Source organism: Melopsittacus undulatus, chromosome 2 (assembly GCF_012275295.1).
Source record: "Melopsittacus undulatus isolate bMelUnd1 chromosome 2, bMelUnd1.mat.Z, whole genome shotgun sequence".
In the NCBI taxonomy this organism is placed as follows: Eukaryota; Metazoa; Chordata; class Aves; order Psittaciformes; family Psittaculidae; genus Melopsittacus; species Melopsittacus undulatus.
Window position 1 is genome coordinate 57,666,963 of NC_047528.1, and position 17,177 is coordinate 57,684,139.

Here is a 17,177-nt window from a genome sequence, read left to right on the forward strand (position 1 = left end):
TATTAAAGGTCCATAGACTGTAGGAACAACAGAGTAGCCACTCCCATACGAAGGGCCATGTCTCCTTGTTTATTTTGCTACCATACAAATACACTTTTAGCCCATCTGTGCAAAATCTGTCAAGTTGCATAGTGTGGAAGAGGTGGAGAAATGGAATACTCCGTGTAGCTGAACTGTTACGAGAAGTGAGCTACAGCTGCATGACAGAGCTCCTTTTCCCCTGTGCAGTAAGAAGGAATGGCTTCTAACATAACACCATGGTGGGGGGAGGGAAGAGGGGGCAAAGGGAGGAGGCTGGCATTGAACTGCTGTAGTACATAAATCTTGTGTTTTCTTTTTGTATTTTTGTTTCTGAAATTGTATTTCTTTTATATTTTGTATGTTTTTATATTCCTTCTGCATACTTTAAGTGACACCTATAATAATTGCTTTTCCTTCCTGTGCCATTTTCTGTTCTCTTTGAAAGCACTGTAATAATCATATAAAAAGTGATGATGACTGCAAGTCAGCTGCATGTTTACTTTGCATAGTATATATGCCAGTTTTGGTCCAAGGTTGCCTGGATGTCTAGCGAAATAAAGTCTTAGGCAAGGAGTAAATCAAGTATGTTATATCTACAGTGTGCAGAGACACTTGTGTTATGCTAGGCAACTTTGAAACTGGGAGACAAAGAGAAAAGAATACCTTTTTTGCTTCAGAAAAATCTGAAGGATTGTTTTTTCTTCCTTTTAATAAGGTAATATATCAAATAGGGCTTTAACTTTTTTTTTTAACACATCCTTTACTTGCAAGGTATTCGACAGCTTTAAATTTAAGATGATGGTAGGATACACAGCCACAGGAACACCATATCCACAAATCGAGTGATTTCTGGATCTGTGTGGAAGGCTGGAACTTACCTGGTTTTGCTGCTTTGTAAATTGCAGTTAATGGCTGAAAGATCTAATTACGTGTCATTGAAGGGAGTATGTACTGTTTCAGAGGGACATCTATGAATACTTCTAATACAGATGTACACAATAGCAGAAAACTGTCATACAGGATAATCATCCATCCATGTTGTCCATCTTCAGAAAGGACTTGAAATTCAATGTGTTTAAAATGGAACCTGCATTTATTCTTTGATCCTCTATCTGTTCTGCACTGTCTTGTGTGCTAAGGCAAGTTATTGTGGCCTTTTTGTGTCTCTAATAACCACAGGGACCAGTTCAATTTTGTGGCTACTTCAGAAGTATGCGAAGTTGGACCTTTGCCACTGGAGGCATACTTTTATTATGGCCATTTGAGTGGATCTCTGGGTTGTAGCATCTCCACAACCTCCCTTTTGAAAACAGAACATTTGTTCTTAAGTAAACTTTACACTTTAGATTTTTACACAAGTCTTCATATCTGAATCATCTGCTTCTCTTTTGTACATTAAACTTCATTATGGGATTTTCCTGCCCCTCAAAGAGGATGCTTTTGTGGTTAAAAGACGGTACTGGATTTCAGGAAATCAAGAGTTCAGTTTCTGGTTCAACCACAAATTTCCTGTGTGATTGCTTACTATCTCTGCCTTGGTTCCCCACAGATGTAGAGTCTTATAAATTTACAAGTTACCAAGGCCCATTGTGGTCCTGTAATCTGATACTCTGCATAACCGAAATTAAAACAATTACTTGCTTTCAGGGTTTGTTTCTGCTCTAACATCCTGGCAGGTTAGCCAGCCTTGATTTTGTTCAGGGATCCATTTCCCCTAGCAAAACACTCTCACCATTAAGAGTCTTCAGTGGTAATGGTTGGTTGAAGAGGTTTGTTTGTTTGTTTTCTTATTTTGAGTTTTACCAAAAAGTTTGCCCTTTTTCCCCCAATTAAAAAAAAATATGATTAAGTAACATTCTTAGACTAGCCAAAGCATTTCTTAATAGTTTTTCTTGGCTAAACTAAAGAGGTCTGTTAGCCAATCACCTTGAGTGTTCAACATAGCTCATTCTTTGTGTTAAGGAGCTGCTAAATGGTTGTATTGGCTGTGTGTGCATGTATCAACTGTGTTGTGCATACAAAATGGAACCACATTTTCAGAACACCTTTAGGTATTTATTAAACTTTAGGGGTTATTCCTATTTGCTTCCAGAGTTAGGTACCAGGACTAGGTGTTTACTGCAGTTTCATGCAGTAGCGTTTTCTTTTCTAAAAATAGTTTGGAAAACACTGCTTTCAACTGGTTCAAGGTGGCCACTTGTCGCCCTAAGGTTTTACTGCATGCATGCACGCATGTGTAGCACAGCATGTACATCTTGAGCCAAAACCAGTTAACATGGTACAAACTTTTGCAAAAGGGTTTTCAGGGAAGCTGGCCAGTAGAAGGAGACTGCTAACTACAACCTGAATACCTTGTTTGTGATAAGTTCCTCAGGCCTCTTATATTCATTTTGGATTTTTGTTCTGAACCCTTTTCATTCTTTGATTCTGGCAGTCATAACTATATGTAAACAGTTTTGAAGATACAAAAACACAATTACTGCTACCTCTTATTTTTGCTTTATATTCTGCTCCAGTGTATATACCCAAATATTACACTTCATTTTCAACAAGAATGTTACACTGAGAGCTTATGTTCAGTTGGAGTCAACACTTTCCCATGTCTGCTAACAGGAGGCTAATCTGAGCACTGTCTAGTCCTCTTGAGTCATGCATTAGTTTAAAATGCAAAAGAAACTTCCTATGTGTTAATCTTACTGATTTTGCTTTAAGCAGGTCAAGGACTACTTTGCAGCTTTGCTGACAAGAGGAATCATATGGGCAGTATGTTGCGAAAAGACATAGTGGCAAGCATCGAGGCACTGGCTCTAGGCTCTGCAGGAGGGTTTTTTTTGTTTTGTTTTGTTATTGATTATTCAAGTAATTTTTCTGAGTTTTTATTTTAGTGCAATTAATAGCCTGCAATTTACTAAAGCTTCATTTGAATGTGTTAAAATGAAAATTATTCAACTATGTATACTTCTAGGCAATTCACGTTGTTTTTCATGATTGATCTCTCACTGTTATTAGTTATTGCTTCATTATGGTTTTTGTAATCACAAAAATTGACTGAGATTGTATTTTCTTTCAACTCATTTAACTACTTAGGAAACTATACAACAACACAGAGTTGCAAACAGAGTGATCCCTTTTGATGTTCAACTAGAAATACCTGTTGGGTTTAACAATTTGCCATGTGTGGGCTGTTCTGAGTTTTCTCATCTCCCTTTGAAATTCTCATTTATCAGAATCGTATGGGTTTTTGGTATTTTTTATCAGTATGTTATCAGCATTTATTCTCAGACTAAAGTAGCACTGTACCAGCTACTAGGAGGAAAACTAATTCTATCTCAGCAAAACCAGGGCAAGAATGATAAGGAAGATAAAACCAGGCATTTTACAAAAGTCCTCTGTGTCACCCCAAGTATTTTGTCAGCCCAAATAATGACCCCATTTAAAGAAGGTGTAGAGGATGGGAAGAGCCTGTTTCTCTAGAAGTGACTAAAGTAATGCTAATTATATATCTGTCTGTTATTATATGTTAATGACCACAAAGACCTCATGGGCCAATTGTTTCTCAGTATTTCTGGATGGCTAGTTATAACTTTCATTCTCTCCCTTGGCTTCATTTTCTTAAATAGCACTTCTTTTCCAACTGTCATATTATTTTATTTTTGGAACACAGTCAGTACTGGGCTGGTAATGTCCTGATGTCTAGTGATGGCAAGTCTCCAGGGCATGTCTGCTTAGTTCTAATAATTGCTTGTTCTGCTCAAAAAAAAACCCTTACCTAAGTTAATTTTAAATTGCCTTCACAGTGCAGCCCCATTTACACCATAAATTAGCCTTGAAAATAGGTACAGAAGCAGTATGGTAGTCTGCACTGATTTCTGCATCATTTCTCACAGTATGTATGTGCCTTCCAGGGGCATCTTAAGTAGTGTATTTTTTCCTCTACATTTAGGCAAGAAATCACTTGTCTGTGCAGGATATTAGGCAGTTGCTAGAAGCGGCAAAGTAAGCAAAAGAGTAGCTTGTATCACAGTGAAAAATGATAAACTTATAATAACTCTAAATTTCTCATAGTCTTAAGAAGTTGGAAAGGCTATGAAAGTTTTTGGCCTGATGTTGCTGCATCTTCCCAACACAGCTTGATCTGAACTACTCTGATGGGTGTTGCCATCAGGTTTCATTACACAGCATTCAGACTGACCTGTAAAATCCTCTCTTGCAAAGATAAAATTTACTTACATGGTGCAAAACATCTTGATTCCAGTGGGGGGAGGGGGTTCATCAGTTCATTTTAGCCCTAAATTGTGATGCTTTAGATCTTTTTTCTGTCCCAGACCACTGAAACTTTTTTAAAAAAGGAGTAAAACTTTCATTTTCTGTGAGAAGACAATGCAAAAAGCATATGAGCGTGTTTAGGATCTTTAGGTAGCCTTGCTGATGCAGAAAAGAAAGGCATTCCTAATGCAGATGTTTAAGATGGACTAGGAATATATTGAAAAGATGAGCTTAAGTCACACTTATGATTCAACTGAAAAATGAAAGCATGCATGTTTAAAGGTTGTTTGGATTCTGTTTTTTAGTTTGGGGGTTTTTTATTCTCTGTTGTTTTCCTTCAATACCCCTCTTCCCCTCTTCTTATTTCCCCCTCTCCTATTTTTTCCAATCCTCTAGTTTTCACCTCTTTGAGCCCTCCTTCCCCAAGTTTCCTCTCCCCACTTATCTGTGTCCCCTTCTGCATTAATCTAGGCCCTCAAATTCTGTAGAGAAACAGATAAGTTTATTTATTTATTAGATAAGTTTAATAAAAAGGCATCCCTTTTCAAGTTAACGTGATGAACTGAGCTGCAGAGTCTGCAACTTTACACAGCTGAGAGACCAGTAATTTGTTACTCATACCTGTCAATATTTTTCCCTGTGTGCTTAGGAAACCACAAGTATTTTAGTTTGAATAGGTTGTCCCCTCTGTAGGCATATAGGCACTTTAGATATGAATATATATAAAAATATATATGATATGAGCTATGTACATCTATATAACTACACGCACACAGAGGCACACACGTTGTCAGATGTGTGTGTCTTAAGTACACTGTATGATATGCTGCCAGGAAACTTTACATTGCTTCTGCAGTTCTAGATATCACCAGTGGTACTGGCTGTGCCTAAATGTAAAGATAATGGGAAATGGTAATATGAAGCTGCCACATAAATAGTTGAAAGCGAAAGGAGGAAGGTAGCTTGAACAAGCAACTCACAAGAAAGTATTTGCTTCCAAAATGCAGCACAGAAAGAAGAGAACTAAACAGAGACTGAATCTTAGATGTTCACTCTGTACATTAAGTTTAATCGTTGTATCAACAGCTTCATATGACAGGAAATGATCTGGGCGTTTTGTTCACTTATTCAGGATGCCCTTAGTTTCAGAGAGCAACTGGTAACATGGAATGCATCTCGGAAGGGGACAGCTGAACTCTCCCTCTGGCTTTAGTGAGGAAAGAGCAGCGATGAAATCCGTGGACCGTGTGCATGTCACCCAACAGAAGGATACCACCTTCTCTGCCCTCCCCGGCACTGCTTCAGGCACTACAGGACTTTCTTCTGTCACATTCCTGTGGTTTGCAATGCTCCTGTCCTCTTGCCTTGCAGCAGTGTCTCTTTACCATGTTGTCACCCTGAAAACAGAACTAGAAGCTCTGCGCAGTGAGCTGATCTACAGGGTTGAGGCAAGGTCTCCGCTAGACTTGCCACCCATGTCCCCTGATGAAAATAAAGCAAGTACCCCTGTTCCTTCCTTCCTGCAAGTGTCTGCAGCTGGTACCAGGCAGGTAAGCTGGAGGGGTGGTTTTCAGCTTGCAGGGGGTGAGCAAATGTGAGGCTCCTTTCACTGCCTGTCTCTTCTCCCCATTAGGAGAACAGGCTTCCTGGTCCTGTACCAGCTGAAAGCTTCCAAAAGGAAATCTGGACTGGGAACAGAAACAGGTGGAGAAGGTCTGTTGTCCACACAGAAGAAACAGGTAAACAGCATCCAGTGGAGTGGGATGGGGTGGTGCAGTTTGATTCTGTCTTGAGAAAAGCAGCAGTGCTTGACTTCTGTCTTCTCCTGTCAGCCCATCTGTGCTCCCAGAACCCATTACAGTTTCCACAGTTCCTGCTGAATTGTAGGCATATTCTCTTAATGGTCACCATACAGAATCACAGAATGGTTTGGGTTAGAAGGGACCTTTGAAGGCCATTTAGTCCAAGCTCCCTGCAATGAGCAGGATCATAACTATTTAAGGTACCAGATATTCATGCTCTCTGCAGGTTGAACTTTGAATATTAGATCCTAAATCTGCTTTTTGTAGTGGAGGTGTTTCTTGATGATGTGGTAAAGTTGAGTAAAGCAACTCCAAATCGTTCAGATTGTAAATTGCTCAGTTCTCAACTCAGGGTAATGCCTAACTTGTTCTTCTCTGATCAATAATAGGGAGGGAAAGCTATTATTAAAAATGCCAAGTCATTTTTCTGGGAAAACACGCTCAGCTTGAAAGAGAGAAGTAACGAGAAATATCCTTAATTTAGGGAAGTAGGAGCTTTCAAAGAGAAAGGCTGACTTGTACCTGTCAAAAAAAGCAGACTACAAGAAATTCAGAAGTTTAGCATAATTTCTGCATTAAATCAATCTATTAATGTAATCAGCAAAGTTAGTAAAGGCATGCCTATCCAGTAAGATTTTTTTTCTAATATGGCCTTCTTAAAAGGTGCTGCAGAGAACATTCAAGACTGTGCTTCACAGAAGACCTCTGATGTGTACTACAATGTTGGAATATTAATGAAATACATTTTTCTTTGGGGATAAAATGCCTACATTTTTTTTTAATTTTTTTTTTCCTTTCCAAACACAATGATGCCTGATAGGCATCAGTTTGCATACATGTTCTAATTGTACTGAGTAATCAAAAATCTTCTTGAATTGCTAAATCAGTTCAATTCTTTTATGGATACTTTCAGATTGTTTTAACAGATAAAAGCTGTTATCTTAAATTATTAATAGATGAAGTTGAAATGGACTAATTAATAGGTAAAGACTAAATCAAACTTTGCTTAAAATATGCTTTTGAGGGACTAATCAATGTGAAATGTATTTTGCTTAACCTTCAGCAAGCTAAATGAAATTTAAGTTCTAGTGTATAATCACTCTACTTACCTCCAACATTCTCAAAAGAGAATATTCATTTAGGACATTACCCAAAATCCATCGATCTGAATGGGTTTTATTCTGTTCTATTAGTAAACTTTGGCTCAGGGTCTTTCTAAGACTGATTTCACAAACAGGACTGAGAACAAGATTGTTTAAATTGTATTTCTTGTTTTTTTATGATGGGAAGGTTCCCTGCTCTCCCCCCTCCAGCAACTCCCAAGTAAAAACTAGTGATCTAAAGCACAAGCATCATCAAAAATGAGGAGGCATGTCTTTTTTTAAATCAAAGTTATAGTATCAGTACTCTGCAAGTTATCCAGTTTCTTTCACAGCAACTTTCATCTTTATTCTTATTCCTGTTTGATGGTGTATGGGGAGGGTTATGGGCTCCTTAGCTGTGCTTCTGGCACGCTTACAATTCTTCTCATGAAGTAGCCACCTTTAATTATTCCTATTTACCTTTAGTCACATAAAATTCTGTATAAGCTACTTATTTCTGTAAGGGTTTTTTTGTGTGTGTTTTTTTCCCCCTAAAAACAACAACCCAAAACCAAAAAACAACACAGCTGTCTTTAAAATTGTTCAGAATGGGTGACAGAAAGCACAGAATGTGGAATTTATTTAAAAGAGGAAAAGCTCCATACTACTACAGAACTGTTTTCTAATATGACAATCATATTTTCTATATAAAAAAAATATGAAAGGTCATGTGTTAGGGTTAACTTTCTGCCTGCTCTAATTACAGCAGAGTGTGTTTGTCAGAGTTCAGTAAGATGTTACGTTTTCTCAGATCAAATTTCGCTGATGACCATGAACCTACTAGTCAATGTTAAATTTTGTCTCAGCAGAGTGAGTGAAATAGGAGAGCACGGTGGTGTTCATGGTGCTGAATCCTGTCTGTTACTTGGTCATGTATGCAGAATTACTGTCCCTGCATTTTGATTTCCTCACATCCATTTCTCAGTACCAGAATCCTGGCAGCCTCCAGATCATCCTGCAGATGTGCTGCACTCGTTCTGGTACAATGGCAGATAAGTTAGGGTACTGAGTGAGGTGCTTTGTTCTTGTCCTATTTCTGTTTGCTTTGACAAGGTCTTGAAGTAGACTTTGGTCTGATAATTAATCGTTGACCCATAATTTCACTTTAACACAGACAATTCCTTAGAAAGTGAATACCTGAAAGTGTCACTGATACACAATTGCTTCTCTTGTGCTTCAACAGAGAGCAGAAGTAAAATACAGAACCATTATTTTATTTAGAAATAAAGTTGTCATTTGATTCTGTTAGGTTTTTTAAGTTTTAATTATTAAATTCCAGAAATAGATGCCTCATGATTCTTTTTAAGTCCAGCAGAAAGCTTCTTGAACATATAGAGTTCCCATATTTTATTTTTTTTCTATTTGTTTGATACTGTGCACATCAAAGAGGCAACAAATTCAAATTTTAATTAAAACGTGAAGTGAATGAAAATGGATCTAACACAATGTTGTTCTTTCATATATTTATGGGGTATATATTTGACTGTGTTCATGCACACAACTATTAGTCATCAGTTGCTGCACATGTTGTGTCTTGAGAAAATTTCCAGCTCAAGTAGGTTGAAGAGATGGGTTTCAAACATCAATTCCAAATAAAGTTGTCAGAACCAGAGTTCTTGATGCAATGAGTAGGAGTTAATGAGTGATTTTGAAAGGTACACATTGTTGATACGCAGGCAGATAGATCATCTAACCACTTCTGGCAAATGTCATATCAGGACACATAAGAATAGATATAATCAGCCTTACTTGTCTTTTTTAAATAAATTTTGCCTGTAGAGGAAAATTGCTGCACAACAAAATACTCTCCTGAATTTTGTACCCTGTTCACAATTCCTTGTCTGCATGTTTGTCTCTAAGCTGTATGTGCACTTTAGTCCAGAAACAAGATACAGGTTCAATTACCTAAGCCAGTTCAATTAACCTAGGCCAGTTCAATGTATGAATATCAAGTTACATTTACAAGCTCTCTTTGTGCCTCGTTCCGATAATTACTGTGGGATTCTGATCCCTGTGGCCAGCTAGTGAGTTGAGCATCCAGTCTTCTCTAAACTCCAATCAGGCAATATTTGCTTTGGCAGATTGGTACATTTCTTGGTTAGAAGTGTTTTGACTCTGTAGGTTATTAGGTCACTGTGACAGAGTCCAAGACAGATGCCAAGACTTTTTCACAAATAGAATTTGATGTTAGTGATCATAAAATCAAGACTAACTTTTTGTTGCTAGTCTAAACAACACATAAAATTCCCTCACCAAATATTCAAAATACCTCTTATTTTATTGTTTGAAGAGGGGAAATATTAGTTTTCTTACTTTAAGAAAGGCCTACTTCTTCAAAAGAAATGTTATTCTTTTTTTGTTTCTGCTGACAAGTCTTACTCAAAGGAATTATGCCCTTCTACATCAAAGGATAGAAAATTACTTGATAAAATGCGTGCAATTTTACAAGGATAATTCCATTTACTGAATGAATGAATTGGTGCTGTGTATTATGCAGAAAACTGTTCAATCAAAAATACACAAAATAGGCTCTGATTTTTCAGAACAATATTCTGCATTATACTGTATAACAGAAGCCTACAAAAATTATTCTTAATTGTTATCAAATTATTTTCTTATTCTGATTGTAACATGTTACTTGTAATTCTGTTAAGGTCTAAATAAAGCTACTAATATTTTACAGGGATTTGTTAGATCTGAATCATACCTGTAGCTACGACCAAACCATTTTAGTGCAGAGATTGGCTTAATCCATAATTAATGCCATATAAAGACTTTTTAATTAAAAAGCACCAAATTAAGCAGTTTATAAAAATGCACAAGCAAAAAAATAGAAGATTTCTTGTGGTAAGAAATGAAGAAGTTAAGGGAAGAACAATTGCAAATAGTTCAAGAACATGCACATCATTTATACATTGAATTATCTAGTGTTTAAGTATCTTTTCAGAAGTCTACAGAGAACAGTTATAGACCAAAGAAAGAATCTAAACATGTAGGTCTTCTTTTTTTTAAAAGTTCAGAGGTTTTGCCTGTTTTAATTTCAGCAAAAATTGAGACAGGTAACTTGGGCCTCAGGTAGCAAAACTTTAAAATTTATCAATGAGTTCACAGATAATAAACTTGAAATTTTGCTTGGATGGATTGTGAAGTTAGATTGCAAAGCATTGAAATGATTATGCCAGTTAAGTATTACAAAAACCTGCATGGGAGGATGAATCTGATTTTACAGATACCATGCTGATGTGCCAAAGGCTGCATTCTTATCCTGCTGCAAAGGGTAACTTTTTTTTTTTAAACTGGTGGTTACATTGCTCAACACATAGAGAACATATCCCTCCATGTCTGGCTGTAGTTTATAAAGGCATCTGGAGTCACTGACTTCTTCAGAATTGGCTGTCCTGTTCATGGAAGAAGACAGATTCTGAACTGTTCTTCCACAGCCTGCAGAGCGATTAAAATCAAGAAAAGAAAATGTGCTCATCAAAGCAAAGCTGTAAAGTCAAAAGAGAATGGGGCACATTTTATCGTTCTCGACACAGTTTTATACAGCTAAACCTTATGGTGACAGTCTTGATATTTTTACACATTTTAAAAATATATTTTATATTTTATGAACCTTGTCTTCTGCTTGCTTTATTGATTATTAACAAATTCTTTAGACTACAAAACTGATGCTCAGGTTTGATTTACACTGCGCTGAAGGCCATTCAGGTAGAGCTTTTGATTTATTCTGCTCAGTACTGATACTAACTATTCAACCCATATTTTGTAATGCATATATTCTTGATACTGTACTTTGGGTAAGATTTGGGTTCTTCTTGGAGCAGAATTGCTAACATTTCAATGTTAACTTTTTACTGGAAAACCCTGTTCGTTATCCAGAAAATATACCCTGTATACACATATTTTCTCCTTAATAGTAGTGTTGTTTACTTTGAATTTGTTTCAAAGAATTACTTAATTTTAAGCATGTATGTAGTTTCACTGAGGTAAAAATGAAGGACTTGTATATACTGGAAATAGTTATGTGTCTGTCTTGGTTCTGAACGTATTTTTGAAGCATGTTGTACAATTTGCCAAATGCTTCTTTAGATATTATTTGGCCTTTGTGGCTTTAGATAAAAGACACCATGCCAATTTCTGTTCTCTGTGTTGTCATGAATGACACTGTTGTGTCCATATTTTTCCATGAAAAACTAGCTTACTATATTGCGTAGGACCTTATTTCAATCTGCATACACTAAAAAAAAGAGCTAGTGAGATTTTAGTTTTTTATTAGAGGATATACATAGATTTGCTATTGTAGAATAAAGCAGAGTTGATATGTGTTCTAAAAATATAGAAAATATCTTCGATGGTACTGAACTTGCTGATTTTAATTGCTGTGTAGCTGTTCGCAGCAATGATGACTAGTATTTCAATGCTGCAAACAACTGAAGCATGAATCCAGACTCACAGTCTGTAGATCAGGGTAGTTTCAATAATGTCAATCGAGTTTGCAGAGCAGATTTAACAAGAGTTGCTAAAGTAGCCATAACTTTCACTGTCTGTAGATGCTACTCATTTGTACCCCGCTGGATAACAGCTGGTTAGTGTGAATCACAACCAATCCTCTCTTGTTTGGTTAGTGGAAAATCCAGTGGCCACACTAGTAAGTTCTTTTAAAAGCAGGAATGAAAATTTTTATTTAACTTACTGAAATACCGGGGAATCAGCAAATTCCATTCACTAGGAAGACACTTTACTCAAAAAAGGAGTGCATTAGTACCTTGTGAAATAAATCACCTGATGAACTTTGTTGTGTGATTCCAGAAATCCACATTTTTATTTTATTTGGAAGTTTCATTTTCAGAAAATTCTGTTGCTCACAAGTGTGATAGAAAAATGTCTGAAGTGTAATACCGTTTTTGATTTTGTGTTGGTTTAGTTTTTTTTATTATCAGAAGGCAGGGAATTCAGATGCCTTTAAATTCTTGGTTTGAAAATCTATAGATTTTGGCACATTTTTTATGAGAAGAGGTAGAACTCAAGGAAATGTTCTAGTGTAGGAGAGGGGAGCTTGCAGGGTAGGGTTCCTCTTAACATAAGAAGGCTCACAAGTTGTATGATTATTGTGACATTGGAGCATTCCCAGACACCAGCTGGTAGCACTGAGTGTTGCTGAGCATCTAGCCTCCTTCTGGTAATTTCAGGCAGGTCCTTGTGGAAAGGAGACTTAGAGAGACACTGCTTTCTAGTCAAATTCTCTCACCACCTGCTGTGCAGTGAGAGGTTTGTGCTGCTGAGCACTTGCTTGCACATGTGAATACTGCTGGTACATGTAGCAACAACATCCCATGGAGTAAGGCACTGCCCATTATAGTAAGAGTGGCCAAATCTGACCCACAGCCTTCTTACCCAAAGAGAGGTAGACAAAAAGAGGGATTCAGCAATCCATATCTCTTGACTCTTGGTAAATGCATTTGATCTCTATCAAGTGCAGTAAGTGTTCCTACTCTGTTTTCCACCCTTCAAAGTAGCACCAGAACCAGATGTTTTGATTAAAATCTGCTCTAAACAAATGCAACTATCCTTATATTATTTTTATCCTTTTAGCAGATTTTTTTTTTCCGCAAGATCTTTGTTTCACTTGGAGCCTGTGTTTTAACATCCTGCCATGTTTTTCTTTGATAAAACTCCTAGTTTCTCATTAGTATTACTGGTCTCTATAGTTTTGAGCAACACATTAGTTTTGACAGATACTAAGCTATTTGTTATGCGTGCATTAATTTGCTAACAGTCATCTCAGTATCTTCCCTCTTGGCCTCAGTACAGGTCGATTGAATGTCAGTATCTGAAAACACACTGAAAGTACATAGACGTGAGAATTTATTTTGCAAGTATCATGTAACCAGTATATATGACTAATATTTTACAGCAACTATGACTGGAAACTAATTTCTTTAAAGCATATAGTAAACATCATTAGTAAATCTGATATCTGTCATAGTTGTCAGGGTTGGGTTGTGGAGTTGTGGGTTTTTTTTTAGCTTTTGCTTAGAAAATGCACAAAGCTAATTGATCTGATCCTAGCTCATTTGACTTATTGCTTCATATTTCAATTATATTAGGACCAGAGATTAAAACAAGCAAGTATTACTTGTGCTATTATCTGAAGCCTTCTGCTTAGCTGCATGGTCTCTGAAGGTTATCTAATGCATGGTGTGGTATGAATTTTGTTTTCGTACATTTGAGTGAGATCTGCATTAAAATCAACAGGTTATGTTTTCAAGTCAGTGGTGAGACCAAGAGAAATATTTTATGCTTTTTTTTTTTTTTTTAAGTTGTCTCAAAAGCTCATTCTATTTTACTACTGGTTTCTATTTCTTTGATTTCAAAATGCTTTCACTTCACAGTGCTGCAGGCCTGCTTGCAACTGATCGCTGACAGCAAAAGTGATATTCAACAGAAAGGTAAGAATATGTTCCATGATTCATAGCTAACTATTCCATGTATTAACTCTTCCATCTGATCTTGTCTAACTTCAAAGCAGTGACTGACTTACGTCACCTAATTAAAAATAATTTAAAAGTCCCTGCATCTGGATAGCTCTTGCAAATATCTTCTTTTCTGTGGGGAAATCCAGTTAGTGGGGCTGGAAATCTTGACTAGAAGTCAGCTTTGTTAATTTTTGGCAGACGAAAATGAAGAAAGTGACTTTTCTTTCTGATTATCCAAAAATTACTGTTTCTTTTAGATGATTCAAGCATTGTCCCTTGGCTTCTGAGCTTCAAACGTGGAACAGCTCTGGAAGAACAAGGAAATAAAATAGTGATCAAAGAAACAGGATATTTTTTCATTTATGGCCAGGTGAGAAAGTTCAATTCCCCTCAGTATCTGACTTTTAAAAAGATTTTTAACAACTCCATACATTATGTTTGAAGTCTGCATCTTTTCATTTTGTAGGTTTTATATACGGATACAACATTTGCTATGGGACACCTAATACAGAGAAAGAAGGCCCACGTGTTTGGTGATGATCTCAGCTTGGTGACATTGTTTCGCTGCATCCAAAATATGCCACAGTCTTATCCAAATAATTCTTGCTATACTGCTGGTAAATATCTAAGTTTTCCTTTTCTATGTTTGCAAATAAACTGTATCAGATGGAATCTGCAGTGTTGGGTGATTAAGTGTTGTGGTAAAGAAAATGGACTGCATTTGTGGATCTGGTTAATTGTAAAATTACAGAACACTTTCAAAAATACTTTTTATAGAAAGTATTGGCAGTTAGAGGGTATGTATCTAACTTAAATTGTCTGAACAATTCCCCTCTCTCCATTAACCATATAATGTAGTTAGATACTTTAGTGTTGTCTACTTCAGGCATCTAACTAAAGTATCTAAAAGTACATGCTATACTTAATTAAGAAATCAGTTTAACTTAGGTGTTGAGTACCACATTTAGTTATACCAATAGAATATTTAGGAGTGATGTTCTACCTTAAAACATCATATATCACTTTTAGCCACCCAATTTTTGTCTGCCTTACTCCAGGATTTCAAAAGATATTTCTTATCAGCTTAGTTCTCCTTACAATGGCTGCTGCCATTTTACTCTTTGGTTAGATGAAAAATAGCTGATTCCCCTAAGGAGCTCTTTCTGACTGCACAGATTAGAAATATCACAAGAAACACCAATTAAAATATTTAATGCAAGTCTAGCAGGCTCAGTGCTCACTATATATGTATATTCCTGCAGTAGCATTTAGGAGTTATTGTCAAAGCCTATTAAACCTTGTTTGGTTGCTCCTATTCATCTGTCTTTCTCCCTTAATGGTGGATTTGAGGGTTTTCTTTTTTAATTTACACAGATCTTGCTGGAAAATAAAAATCTTTTCTTTCAATGCTTTATTAAAAAATGGGTGACACTGACTGATGGAGTTGACTGTTAGCAAGTAGTGGCATTAAACAAATGGGATGGGGAAGGAAGCTAATTTTTTTTACAAATAAACATAAATTAGCTACTTCCTCCTGGCAGTTGAGGCTGTCCAATAATTTTCTTTAATTTTCTGTCCCTCTACCCACACATTCTGGAACCATAACCATCTTCAATTGCATCTGTCATCTTACCCTTGTATTACTTTTCACCTTAACTATGATATCTACTCCATCCTGCCACTTCACAGTTCCTGCTTCCCAAATTCCCACCCTTCTGCTTTCAGCTGGAAAACCAAATCCCACTGCAGTATCTCATGCTGCTGACCATGTGTTGCAGCAGATGTTAGATGTGCTCTCAGTTCAGTGACTGCAACTTGAAGGTGAGGTGCTTTCAATTATCACATCAGCTGATGTGCAGCTGGCAGGAAGTGAACTTTCGTGCTTTGCAATTGCATCAATCAGCTGATGTCTGGTAACTTCATTTGGTTGGTAATGCTTGTGAGACCTCCTCCAGAAGTGTGGGAACAGAGTGGTCTAGGACCAGCAACTCCCAATGCTAACCTTGACTGTCACATAACCATAAAGTGAGGGGTCAGGGTACACCACTGTTATGAATTTTTGCAGTGGTTGCATAAGTGAACTTTGGTATGCTGAGTGCAGAGTGGAAAGTAGGTCTAGCTCTACAGAGGATGTTAAATGTCAGCTTTGGGTAGCTGACAATTAGGCACAATTTCTAAGATTGTGCCTAGAAGATGAAAAAGCACTTTGCACAAGTAAGGTGCTTATATTTTTTAAATAATGTGTAATGACTTTTTGAATATGGTGTATGAAAATAATGTATTTGAAATATTAACTTTAAAATATTTCAAATCTTTTGCCAGGCATTGCAAAATTAGAAGAAGGGGATGAACTTCAACTTACAATCCCACGGAGAAGGGCCAAAATATCCTTGGATGGAGATGGTACTTTTTTTGGTGCAGTTAGACTCCTCTGAAGCCCTTCATTTTTCTTATTATGCTTAATGCAGTTTTCTTCTTTTCCTGTGCCTTTATCAGAGAAATATTGAATTGTAGTAAAGCTGCCAGTTCAGACTCTTCCGATCCACCATCAGCTTCTGAAAACTTTTCCTCGGTTTAATAAGAGAACCCAAAACGGGAAACACACCAGACAGTTGTGAGATATCACCATCATGTGATTACCAGAAAGAAAATTTATTTTAGGCAATGAGAGACTCTAAAAAACAATTGTAAAGCAATGGGTTTTGGGCTTTGAAACAATATCCCATCCATAAGGCAAACCATAGAAGGAGCTGACCAAAAAGTATAGCATAAGCAGGACCACTGACTATTAAATGATCATCTGTAACTGTAACTGAAAAGAAAAACAATTACATCATAGATTTGCTTTGTTTCATTAATAAAATATTTGAAGTATGAAGTATGTGGAAGAAACACCAAACAGGTGATTCCTTATCAGAAAATGGAGGTGTCAAGTGGGTTCTGGGTTCTTCGTTTTTTCTTTGTGATTTTGGGTAAGGAAAGTCTTAATGTATGGGATAACAGAAACAAACACTTCAGAAAAATACAGAATAGTAGCCACTGGATGTCTTGCTTCCCTGTGAACAAAAGAGGTATAAATTACTAAAATCTATTAGTAGTTAGTAATTAGAATTAATTTTACTGGAAAAAGGACATATGAGATGCTTCAACAGCTCACTCGTCAAAGCATTGCTACACATCAAGGTGTATGTGTAAACTTACATACATAAGCAAGGCAAGGATAGAAACACAGTGAGATTAGACACAATACAGTAGGTGGAACTTGATTTCTGGCTTCACAATTTCTGCAGTCATATATAGATGTGTATATATATACAGTATATATATGTATATATATGAAAGTGTGTGCACACATTTATAAGGCTTTGACATTTAGGCAAAGAATTTTATCTTCTTTTGAATAGCTTATCCTACATACATATTTTTGTATTTCTCTTGCTTTTTCATATGATCCTTTCTATGCAATG

The 17,177-nt window shown here is 36.6% G+C and overlaps 1 protein-coding gene across 1 annotated transcript; it reads left to right on the forward strand.

Moving 5' to 3' along the window:
- Positions 1–5,436: 5,436 nt before the first annotated feature.
- Positions 5,437–16,715, forward strand: TNFSF13B (TNF superfamily member 13b). Its single transcript, XM_005145242.3, has 6 exons — positions 5,437–5,837; positions 5,921–6,026; positions 13,627–13,683; positions 13,968–14,080; positions 14,177–14,327; positions 16,033–16,715. The coding sequence occupies exons 1-6, from the start codon at positions 5,457–5,459 to the stop codon at positions 16,143–16,145; spliced, it is 921 nt and encodes a 306-aa protein (XP_005145299.1). The 5' UTR covers positions 5,437–5,456; the 3' UTR covers positions 16,146–16,715.
- Positions 16,716–17,177: the final 462 nt, after the last annotated feature.